A 12,817-nucleotide genomic window follows, 5' to 3' on the forward strand; every position below is an offset into this window, starting at 1 on the left:
CCTAAACTCTAACCCTAACTTTGGTCTTGGATCTCCCGAAGCACTGCTTCTCATATTCATCAACCAGCAGTCCAACTTGGTTCTTGACGGTGACCATGACGTCAAGCTTCTCCCGCCGCAATCCTGTTCGGAAAGCTCCATCAACGACGCGTCGTATTTGGTGCACCATCTCGTCAACCTCCTCAAACTTCGCCCCGCCGTAAAGGACACGGCCAACTTTGGTAACCATCTCATCAACGATGCCGATGTCGTCCTCGTCCACGACGGTGAACAGCCGGTACTCGAGATCTTTAAATCTTTCCGTTCGGAAATCGAGGTCGACGACTGGCCTTGACCGGTCGTCAGAGCAGTAGCACTTTTTGAAGACGTTCCAGATAAACGAGACGCTCATCTGACGATCGTCTCGGAGTTTCCTTTTCCGGCTGGATTCTGCTCCGGCGGAGTCTTTATCGCCGGCGACGTCGGAGACGAAGATGTGGTAAACGAAATCGAGACTCGAAGACTGCATCAGGGAAGCACTCTGCAGTTCGAAAATGGAAGGAGCCTGGCAGCCTGCTTCTATAGGCGTTGGATGTCGGTGCCCTACAATTTCCTTTACCCTGTAGGAGTAGGAAATGCTTCTTTTTCTTCTGACCCAAAAAAAAAAAAAGGATCTGACCCCAAAAAAAAAGGGAAATGCTTCTTTTTCCTTACGCCAATAGGCTAGGAGACATTTTTAAAACTCGTATTTGGCAGGTTGCGCACTCCTTGTATCAGTAGGATTTAGATGAAGTTACAGAAATGGGTTAGTTTCCTTATCCAAGTCTAGTTATGATTATTAGTTTTCACACGTTCATGGGTTGATGCTTATATAAGGGCACCTCTTAGATTCTATTTTTCATTTCAAGTTCTCTTTTATTTTTTGCTATAGTTGTTTCACTCCATAAGACTCTATCCCGAGGTAAAAAGTAATTACCTACATCTTTCTTCTCTTGCTAGCTTTCAATATTAATGGCGGTACCAACCCACAATCATTTCAGGAAAGCTTCTCCTCCTCGGCGACAATGGCATTGGGAAGACCAGCCTGTTTCTTCGATTCTTGGATATACCTATAGGGATAGATCTGATTTTAAAAACCATTGAGATGGACGATGAATGGGTCAAATTGCAGATCTGTGACACAACCGGCCGGCAACGGTTATACAAAAAAGTCACAAGAGCTTGCTACCTGCAGGCAGCTGATGGTATTTTGTTGGTGTATGATGTCACAAATGAGTTATCATTCGAGCACGTCAAGGAATGGGTTCGTAAAAACATACATTCTTGTTCTAACAATGTGAACAAGATACTGGTGGGGAACAAGGTGGACATGGCTCTTGCGGATGCGTGCGGCATCATGTTCTTGGAAACCAGTGCAAAGACTAACAAGAATGTTGAAGACGTTTTCTTTGCAATAGCCTCAGGCATTTAAGATTAGGCCTTTTTTTTCTTGAACAATTTGTTTTTTATTTTTATTTTACCGAATCCAATCTAATCTAGTCATTTCTAGTTGTCCAATCTACTCATTCTTTTTTAGAGTGATGATTTTACTTACTTGAGGATCAAGAATCCACAGATTTCCGTTAGCACAAGTAACAATTTTAAAACAGTCTGCCAATAGCACAGATAAAACTACAATTTAGGGACCGTAATTTCTAGATATGTTCTAACATCGGCCGATTGTGACATAATATTTCATTCACTTTATGATGAAAGAAATGCATTGTTGCATTCGACAACAAAACTAACTATAGCTTAACCATACCTAATTGGCCAAAGAGATCGAGACAATCAAATTCAAAACCACTAAACCAAATGCTAGTTCGCATCATTGAGGGTTTATTTATCAACTAAATAGCATGGACTCCATGATGATCTAATATGGGCTTAGATGAGGCCCCATATAACCCAACGGTCATAACAGGCGCCTGATTCTTTGCCTCCTTGGAATCGACGGTGCCGGCTCCTTGGACCAATCGTTGACGGAGAACAAAGCCAGACTAACAAATCTCGCATCACAACCAACCCGCCCTTAGACTGATGGAACCTTCCAAGTAGTGTAAACCTCATTCATTTTCAACTCTTCTTCTCGTTTTTTATTTCCCGATTATGCTTTGAAAATATTGAATCAGGGTCCACTAATTACCCTTCAATAATGGCAAAGTCTGCTTCTTGTTCTTCTTCTTCTTCCTTCTTCTCCCAATTCAAAGACAGCGACTTTATTCATATTTTCATTGTTTCTAGCCTACCCTCTTTTACTTCTTCCATACCCATCATATTCTTGTTGAATTTGTTTACACCCTTGTGCAAGTTCTCCATTGCTTCACCACATCATTATACCCAGTTGGCTTCTTTACCTTTCCATCAATTTATGCTTACCTTGTTGTGGAGGGAACAAGAATCTTTGGGGTGTATGTGAATTGGGTATTTACATAGACCCCAATATATAGTTATAATCAGTTTTGGAGTTCACTTGTGTTTGATAAAAGAGGCCAATCAGTTTTGCTGTAATGGCTAGGCGTTACGCAGAATCGTTGTCGTTTGGAGGGTTGTCGTTTGGAGGGTCGGGACATATTCAGGGACAACAACTTGTGCCGTTTCGGACAGGCAGCGTATCTCGGAAGCTTGAGCTACTCCATGGGAACTTGGTTATATTGGTCAAGGAGGCCAAAAACCTTCCTAACATGGATGCGTTTCACAAGACTCTGGGGGATATTGTTGCAAGATTGCCTGGGACTGGTAACAACAAGATAACGAGTGATCCGTATGTCACTGTGTCGGTTGCAGGTGCTGTGGTTGGGAGGACTTTTGTGATCAGTAATAGTGAGAACCCTGTTTGGGAGCAACATTTTGATGTTCCGGTTGCGCATTATGCTTCAGAAGTGCAATTCGTTGTGAAAGATAGTGATGTTGTGGGTTCACAGCTCATAGGTGTTGTAGCAATCCCAGTTGAGCGAGTATATTCTGGGATGAAAGTTGAGGGCACCTTTCCAATCCTTGGTTCCAATGGGAAGCCCTGTAAGCCTGGAGCTGTTTTGACCTTATCGATTCAGTATGTTCCTATTGAAAAATTGACCTTTTATGATAATGGGGTAGGTTCAGATCCTGATCATCAAGGGGTTCCTGGTACTTACTTTCCTGTTAGGAAAGGCGGTAAAGTTACTCTGTATCAAGATGCCCATGTCCCTGATGGTTGCCTTCCAAGTATCAAGCTTGACGGCAATGTTGAGTATGAGCATGGGAGTTGTTGGCAAGACATATTTGATGCAATTAGTCAGGCCCGTCGTTTGATATACATTGTGGGGTGGTCCGTGTACCACAAAGTTAGGTTGCTACGGGATAATAATGGTACAACAGATTGCATATTAGGTGATCTTCTTAAGAACAAGTCACAGGAAGGTGTGAGAGTGTTGCTTCTTGTTTGGGATGATCCAACTTCAAGGAGCATTATGGGATATAAAACGGTAAGCCCTAATGTTGAATATGATTTTCCTTGATCTGTATGTTTACAATTGTACAATTATATAGCTAAGATCTGCTCTACTGTTGCAAGATGTTACCCACAGAATTCAATGCTATAAATACAAATATTCAAAACTAATCTACAGTTACACATTCAGTTTTGATTGTGGAGAGGTTACACAATCAGTTTTGATTGTGGAGAGGAAATCAATGTAGGAAAATCACTCTCCTACATTGATTTCCTCTAACACCTAAGGAGATGGAATATATTTCCATGGTGATATTCCTGCAATGTAGCATTCTTTTGGTTCAAGTGTCAATTTCATATTATCTTTTCACAGATGAGGTTGCTTTGATTTTGATGCTTTTGTTGAACAAGTTATATTTGGCTCGATGTTGAATCTATCAAAATGCCTTTGCATATCTGATATATTCTTTACTTAGCGTCTAACAATGATGATCGCTACTTTAGCCTATGGGAAAGCATTCCTGTGGGTTATCAAATGCAATAGATTCCATGCTTTCTTTTTGGTTTTATTTTTGACAAACACCATATAGGTGAAGCACTTGGCTAATTTTTGATAATGTTACAGCAGAAGTGACCCAAAGTGAAGAGTACGTGTGTACAAATTTGTAATTATTTTGCAGCTTTATCTCCCTTCATTCTGTGTCATTTTCATATTGATCTCATGTTTTTTTTCACCTCACTGCACCTGCTTATGCTTCATTTGGCTGGTCCTGTGTTTTACTTAAATTTATAATCTAGAAGACTAATATTTCGTTTTATCCATTTCACTGTTCGTTTGTCAATTCAATATTTCTTCTCACATAATTTAGTTCTCACCTGCTAAAATTGGCCATTCAATACATAATTCTTTCTTTCTTCTTTTTTTCGCTAGATGTTGATACTGTCTAATATGTAGGATGGAATTATGCAAACCAATGATGAGGAAACTCGCCGTTTCTTTAAGCATTCTTCAGTCCAAGTGCTACTTTGCCCTCGATCAGCTGGAAAGGGTAGCTGGGCCAAAAAGCAGGTTCGACGAATGTTCTTGTTTGTTTGTACTTTTTAGCTTACGGTGGTGGAAATTTGTTTTTACTTATCTAGCTACATTACTACAGTAATAAATAATTATGGTATATGAAAATCAAATGAAATATTGAAAATCTAAGTTAAGGTCTTCTGGGATATGCAGGTTGTTGTCCCACACCAACTAAAGTTAAATCCACGTTAAGGAATATTATGTGACCCTTGGGACCAATTGTATTTGATTTACATATCCTAAAAGACGAATTTATGCCAACATATGTGGCCCCTTCATCCACTAATGATACTGGTCTAAAGAGACGAGTTTATTTTCATGTTTCTCCAAATTGTTTAAGATGACAAAAGGAAAATCTTGATGGATTCATTCCAGGTTTAGAAGTTACTCCTGAAGCTTTTGGAGGACTAGGAAAAGCGTTCCCTTTTAGGTTTCTTGACATGTTGATGGTATTATTGGATTCAGAAACATCAACATTTAATATGGCTGCTTTAAGCTTATTTTTAATGTCTGTGAAATGATATATGCCACTGTGCAATTTGTTTTCTTGCTAAAATCTGCTTACAGTTTTTCTTTTTCACTAGTCCGAGAATTCTTATTTGTTCTTTGAAACTATAGGCACATATATATTACATAAAGATCTGATTTATGTTTTCTTGTGTTGTTCACTCCATAAGAAACTCATCCGTTGCATAATTGTCTTTCGCATTTCTTTGTCTGTATTTTCATGTATAGTTTCTGAATAATGCTTGCTTTGCATCTCTTGTTTTTGTATTTGGTTACAGGAAGTCGGAACAATCTACACCCACCATCAGAAAACAGTGCTTGTTGATGCTGATGCGGGTCATTCTAAAAGAAAGATTATTGCATTTGTTGGTGGTCTTGATTTGTGCCTGGGGCGCTATGATACTCCAGAGCATCCTATTTTTAGGACTTTACAGACAGTCCACAAGGATGACAATCGTAACCCTACTTTTTCGGTAAACATCTTATATATTTCTACTTTGTTGTAGGATAGTGTGTTTTCTTGTTTAAGCCGTCTAATGTGATAAGACTCATGTATTACTGTAAGGAATGGAGGCTAGAAAATGTCATTTGTTGCAAAACACATAGCAGCTAAGCATTTTCCTGGTTTAAATGCTAATTATAACTTGTAAATCATTGACTTAGCTATTCAAAGATGAGGACATCATTAGATCTATGCACAAAAATGGAGGATAATAGTTGCTAGGATTTAGTGGATTACACCGCCCATTGGCGAATCTTTCATAAATACATCTCATAATTTTGTGATCCATGTACTTTAGTTTTGTTCTTGGTTCAGTAGCTGATTACAAAGATTGGGATAACCTGGATAATTAGATTTCCAAAATGATTATGTAGATTGTTTTCCTGTTTCACCTTTTAACCCGTCTGCTTTTAACACAAACAGGACCGTGTTGTTGGTTGTCCAAGGCAGCCATGGCATGATTTGCACAGTAAAATTGAGGGTCCAGCAGCATACGATATCCTTACCAATTTTCAGGAGCGTTGGTTAAAAGCTTCAAAACCACGTGGGATGCAGAAACTAAAAGCTCTACATGATGATGCATTACTCAAGATTGAGAGGATCCCGGAAATTATGGGGATGGCAGATCTTCCTCAACTGAGTGAGGATGAACTAGAAGCTTGGGATGTTCAGGTATATTGGATGCCAATCAGCTATTTTCTGAGTTATGAGTTTTTAATGACTTTTATATAAATGGTAAAGTGTTAACCATTTCTGAACAATTGAAGGTTTTTCGTTCAATTGATTCCAATTCTGTGAGAGGATTTCCAGAAGACCCAAAAGATGCTTCACGCATGGTAAGAGAAACTTTAGTTCTTAACTACTTTGGACTATGCTCTTATCTCACGATTTTATCACTGATGGTTTATGTCTATCTATGGCAACAGAACCTGGTGTGTGGGAAGAATGTGCTGATAGATATGAGTATACATGCCGCATATGTCAAAGCAATTCGCGCTGCTCAACATTTCATTTACATAGAGAACCAGTACTTCCTTGGATCATCATATAATTGGACCTTATACAATGATTTAGGTGAGAACTCTTAACATTAGTAGCAGGGGACTGAGAAATGAAATAAAAGTGGTTGAAACATGTCAATATTCCTGATGTAGGTTATCAGTATAATTTTTTTATTTCCTTATATTCTGCATCAATTCCCTTTCCTTTTCTCACTGTACTATATGCTTTTTCTGGAGCCAATTCTGCTATGTTCACCTGGTTACATTTCAAACTGCTTGTAGTTGGTGTTTTGTCACATTCTTGGTTTGTGATTTACTTGTTTGGATTTACTACAATCTTAGTCAAAATCTGTACGATACGATTATCAATGACATTAGGGTTGCTCATATAGCCTTTTATGCTGTATGTCTTAGCTGAGATTATAGACATTTTTGGATGAGACTGTACCTTCTATTTAAACTAACCAATTGTCAGAGGGGTGGTCAATAACTACGCTTGGTGGTCAGAAGCCTTGTACTTTAGTTATATTCTGAATATGATTGAATCTGCCAGACAGACAGGACCTCTTAGTGTTCAGGGAATTAAACTTATTAAGGCTAGTTGTGTAACTTCCAAAAAATGTAATTAGCTGTCTTTTATTTTGAAGTAGAGATCAATAACAGTCCTTGATGACAAGAAGATGGTATGCAAATGCCATTTGCATTATTTGATAAATTCTATCTTATCATCATTACTGATAATGGTGATAATGCCTTTATCTGCAGGTGCAAATAACTTGATACCAATGGAAATTGCTCTCAAAATTGTGAATAAAATTAAAGCAAACGAGAGGTTTTCTGTATATATTGTTATCCCCATGTGGCCGGAAGGTGTTCCTACAAGCAGTCCTCTTCAACGAATTCTCTGTTGGCAGGTAACATTACCATATAAAAATGCAGTTGTAGATTTTAATGAATTGTTGTTGGCTTTAGAGTTTTTCAGAATTCATCATGTCATACACAGATTTTGGGCTTTATAATACTTTTGAGAATGAGCACTGTACAAATGAAGCTCTTAATGTCCTCGTAAAGCATGTGTTGAATCCACATTTATTTCAACCTATCTTAAAGGAATCCAAATTTTAGTTTCTGGCAAGTTGGATTGATTATTGTTCAGATGTGCTGTCAAACAGAATTCATGAGTCTATTGCTGCTTGTTTTTCACCTGTTTTCTTGTTTTGTTACTGCAGCATAAAACGATGCAAATGATGTATGAAATGATTTACAAAGCTCTACAGGAGGCTGGACTTCACAATAAATATTGTCCACAAGACTATTTGAATTTCTTTTGCCTCGGTAATCGTGAAAAACCAAGTGGTGAAGAAAGTTCTGCTGCAAAAAAATTAACTGAAGCAAACAAAAAAGAAGCAAACACTCCTCAAGTAAGTCCCTTATATTTCTCTCAAGTCTTCAGTAGATATATTGTTTTCTCTCATACAGAAGCCCTGGTTTCTGATATACTCAAAAAAATTTGTGCTGGTTCTGGTAACCCAGGCACTCACTCGGAAGAACCGGCGCTTTATGATTTATGTCCATTCAAAAGGAATGATAGTGGACGATGAATATGTCATATTAGGATCTGCAAATATCAATCAGCGATCCATGGAAGGTACGCGAGATACTGAAATAGCAATGGGGGCATATCAGCCTCATCATACCTGGGCAAGGAAGCTCTCAAGTCCACACGGACAGGTAAGCCTGAAGTTAAAAACTTTTTGTATTTATATTTGTATTGTACATCATTCATCAAAACTTTTGAAAGCTGAGAACATCAAAATGATATTAATTTATGTAATTTTTCAAATTTCATTGAAATTAGTTCTGAATTTGCGTCCATTAGCAGTATTAACTGCAAGGTTGCTCTGTCCTTTAGTTTTTTCTTCACTTAAATGTACTTTGGTTCTTAGATTTCTAGGTAGGGTTCAAGGTATTAGGATTCATACCTGGCAAACTTTGTAGTCTAATTCACCAATAAAGTTTGATTTAATGTTGTAATGAATTTAGAGTACCATCGCAAAGATAGATTTGAATATCATTTTTGAATTTTAAATGTTCATCAACTATGTAAAGGCATTATCCATTTAAGTATAATTTGGAGCAGGTCATCCATTTACACTAAATAATAGCCAACAAGAATAAAAAATTTGCTAAATGTGTCATTGCAGATATATGGATATAGAACATCACTTTGGGCGGAGCATATTGGTTTTCTTGAAGACTCTTTCAACCAACCAGAGAGTCTCGAATGTGTGCAGCGGGTAAGATCTTTGAGCGAGCAGAACTGGAGGCAGTATGTTGCTGATGAGATTACAGAAATGAAGGGCCACCTGCTGAAATATCCGGTTGAAGTAGATCAAATGGGCAAGGTGAAGCATCTTGCAGGCTGTACAACATTTCCAGATGTTGGTGGCAACATACTTGGGGATTTTATAGCCATCCAAGAAAATCTCACTATCTGATTCAATCAATCAACTCCTGTACAGTTTTACGTCCAAGTGAAAGTATACGTCTGCCTCAACCGTTGGTCATACAAATAAACAACAAGTCTTGATCCAATTACACATCAACTTGTCCATTTTTTCTTTTACACCAGAAGCAGAATTTGAACCTAGAATATACTTGGTAGAGGTTGGTTGACTTGTGGACATGAAGTTTGGAAATAAATGTTGTGATCTGTGAATATAAATTGCCTAGATTTTCTTGCCCCGCATTATTGGCATTTATTCAAGTCTCTTTCATTTTCAATATCTCCATCACCATTTGTCAAAAAATAAAAAATTTCTCCATCACCTGTATCTACTAAGCGTTTAGCAAGTGTGCAATCGTCATTGGATTCTTGGAAAATGTGATTCTAAAAAGAGAAAAATTCAGCTACTGTCTCCAAACTATTCTGCCAAGGTCAATTTGATACCCAAACTCTCAAAAGTATCAATGTGATACCCAAAGACCTAAATTAGCATCAACGTGATACTTCCGTCCAAAATTTTTTACGGCGCCGTTTGTTTGCTGACGTGGCAAGCACGTGGGTAAAAAAAAAAAAAAGTGAAATGACCCATTTACCCTTCTTTTTTTTGGAGAAAAATTCAGCTATCGTCCCCAAACTATTCTGCCAAGGCCAATTTGATACCCGAACTCTCAAAAGTATCAATATGATACCCAAAGACCTAAATTGGCATCAACGTGATACTTCCGTCTAAAATTTCTGACGGCGCCGTTTGTGTTGTTGACGTGGCAAGCACGTGGGTCCGAAAAAAAAGGTGTCCCAAATCGAGCAATTGACAGTGTGTGGGAGAAGCCAAAGGTACCAAGTACCAGCTGCCAAGTCTTTTTCTTGATCTAATTGTGCTCAAATGCTATCTGGGTTGGTTTTGCTTTTTTGGTTTATGCTGGGTTTGTTTTTAGTTCTTGTATACATGAATTCATAATTATATGTTGCTTTGACCTTGTGATTGTGATTTTGATCGGAGTATCTGATATCTGTTGTTACTGACATGACGGTGGCGGTGGAGGAAGATGACACTGAGGTTGTGGCGGTGGAGGAGGGCGTTTGATGAACGGAGGTTCTATTAGCGAATGGGTGACGGTCTTTGCGAAGAAAGAAGATGGTTGGTGGAGCTAAGGTTCACCAGAATTTGGTGTGCAGCGAACCAGTTTCCCAGTTGGTTGTCCCGAAAGAGGAAACTTGCTGGGCGGAGAAGAAGGAAATCGGTTTTGGCGGAGAAGAAGACATGGGCGTCTCTGGGTGCCCAGAGCAGTTTTCTGGGTGCAGAAAGATTTGATTTTTTTTTTTTTGTTAATCGTGTCACCCAACTTTGGTTTTGGGTCCGTCCGCTAGGAGTTGAGTGCGAAGAACATGAATTTGTAGCAGGAATTGGAGAGGATGATGGCAGTGTTGGTGATGGTTTGGGCGGAGGGGAAGGAGATGAGAGAGAGGAGGAGGCGAGAGAAGAAGAAGAGGACTGAGGTTGAAGAAGAAGCATAAGCCATTTTTCTTTGATTCTTGGGTGGAGGAGAAGTTGCGGATCTTGCGGCGGTTTGGCTAGAACAATATCCCAGAAGAACAAGAACAAGAAGAAGAAAAATAAATGAAAAGAAAAAAAAAAGAATTAACAAAAAAAAGAAGGGTAAATTGGTCATTTCACTTTTTTTAAGGGCCCACTTGCTTGCCACGTCAGTAAACAGATAGCGCCGTTAGAGATTTTTGACGGAAATATCACGTTGATGTCAAAATACGTCTTTGGGTATCACATTGATACTTTTGAGAGTTCGGGTATCAAATTGGCCTTGGCACCATAGTTTTGGAACGATAGCTGAAATTTTCTCAAAAAAAAAAAAATGAAAATTAACAAAAAAAAAGTAAAAAGTCGATTTTTCCCTTTTTTTTTTTTACCCACGTGCTTGCCACTTCAGCAAACAAATGACGCCGTCAGAAATTTTGGACGGAAGTATCACGTTGATGCCAATTTAGGTCTTTGGGTATCACATTGATACTTTTGAGAGTTCGGGTATTAAATTGGCCTTGACAGAATAATTTGGGGACGGTAGCTGAACTTTTCTCTTCTAAAAAAACAAAAAGGGTTGGAGGAGGACGAAAATCATTGGAATAGAAACCGACGCCAAATATGTTCAGCTTTGAGTAACCCAACGGAGGATCGTGATGAAGGAGCTCTTTTCGGTTTTGAGTTTTAGTTCGTAGTTTTCAGTTTGTTTCTTTGGGGTATACCATTAGAGCCAGTAACAAAGCTGCTCATACTGTACTTCGGGCTGCTTTGCTTTTACATTTTTTGACATTTCGACTGAAGATTGAGCCTCCTCGGATTACTCTTCTTCAGTTGTTCTAGTGACGATAACTTTCCAGTGTAATGATGTCACTATAAATCGGGACGTTCAACGGTATATCAATATACTGATACACCAAATAGACTCAGTTCAATACAGTGGTCGACTAGTTTGATAAGTAGTGTAGTCACAAACTAACGTACTAATGCATGAAGTCAGTCTACCTCCAAATCAAACTAATCTAATTAATGTATCGATACATTGATTTACTGTAGACGAACGCTATAAACTCTCCGGATTTTTTTTGTTTTGTTTTGTTAGAAATGAAACCCTTCCGGTCTTACATAAAAGCTAACATTTCAATTTCAGATACTAAAACAATTTGAATAAATGATGAGTAAAATTGTGGTTTACAGGAAAGCAGGTCCCGCTCCCCAACAAACTTCCCTTTCGATGTTGTCACACGATCCATTCTAAAGGTGAGTGTTCTTCCTCAAGCCACCCTATCTTTTTGGACAGATTAGATTCGTATCCTAGTTCACTATCACACCGTGCAACTTTTACAGTGTTGTGCATCTGCATCAACTACTCCATCATCCCACATGATCATATATACAAGCCATCACTGAAAGGGTTTATAGGAGATTTATTTTATGCATCGAAAAGGGTTTGGATCTGGGGATTAATGCACAGATTGAGGGATAAGAATAAAGAAAAAAGAAAAACAAAGTGAAAGAGGGATAGAAAAAATAGAAATAAAACAGTAAGAGCACCCCTTTAATTAATTAGAACATGTAGAGATGAAGCTTGTTTACAAAGTTGCACGCAATCTCCACGATGCATATGTTTCACGAATATATATGAAAAATGTTAGTTTAGTCTACTCTCTAGCACACAAGGATCTCGATCGATCCTCGATCTGCAATATTTTACAGGTGGTATGATTTCTAGAAATAATGATACGAAAAGCAGCAACTGTTTTCCACAGAAATCATCTTATGGGAGAGAAGGGTTTTGGAAATGTATAGCATTATTATGAAAATTTAGGGTAGGATTAGGATAAGAGAGTGGTTGAGATTCACATGAAATCATTTGGGGTTAAAGACTAAAGAGGGTGAGTGAAGTAGTATTTGGTCGATGTCATAGCAGATAAATTTTCAAGTGTTTGGCATGACACTAACACACTTTAAATTAAAACTTAACAAATAACTTAATTGGCGTTCAGCAGTTGAAAATGAAAGACAACAATGCAGGAACTAATGAGGACAAAGTATCGGTCTGCCTTGAGTTTCAGACAATAATATTTCTAGTTCCTAATTCAGACAAAAAATAAATAAGGGTGATTCTAGATTTCTAGTTGGACCTCCAATTTTTTTTAATTATTAATAGACTTTGTCAAGTTATATGAAAAGACAAAAAAGAACAAAGAGAGAAAAATGAAAAAATAAATAAATACTCTTCTTACC

The 12,817-nt window shown here is 38.1% G+C and overlaps 2 protein-coding genes across 2 annotated transcripts; both read left to right on the top strand.

Moving 5' to 3' along the window:
• Positions 1 to 780: 780 nt before the first annotated feature.
• On the top strand, positions 781 to 1,450 carry LOC133744865 (ras-related protein RAB1BV-like). Its single transcript, XM_062172894.1, has 2 exons — positions 781 to 784; positions 1,020 to 1,450. Exons 1-2 carry the CDS (start codon positions 781 to 783, stop codon positions 1,448 to 1,450), a joined length of 435 nt encoding a protein of 144 aa, XP_062028878.1.
• Positions 1,451 to 1,955: 505 nt separating this feature from the next.
• LOC133743227 (phospholipase D beta 1-like) lies at positions 1,956 to 9,282 on the top strand. Its single transcript, XM_062171096.1, has 10 exons — positions 1,956 to 3,482; positions 4,404 to 4,517; positions 5,309 to 5,503; positions 5,956 to 6,204; positions 6,300 to 6,368; positions 6,459 to 6,606; positions 7,299 to 7,447; positions 7,763 to 7,954; positions 8,067 to 8,264; positions 8,738 to 9,282. The coding sequence occupies exons 1-10, from the start codon at positions 2,529 to 2,531 to the stop codon at positions 9,029 to 9,031; spliced, it is 2,562 nt and encodes an 853-aa protein (XP_062027080.1). The 5' UTR covers positions 1,956 to 2,528; the 3' UTR covers positions 9,032 to 9,282.
• The last annotated feature ends 3,535 nt before the right edge of the window (positions 9,283 to 12,817 follow it).

This window comes from Rosa rugosa, chromosome 4 (assembly GCF_958449725.1).
Source record: "Rosa rugosa chromosome 4, drRosRugo1.1, whole genome shotgun sequence".
Taxonomy (NCBI): Eukaryota; Viridiplantae; Streptophyta; class Magnoliopsida; order Rosales; family Rosaceae; genus Rosa; species Rosa rugosa.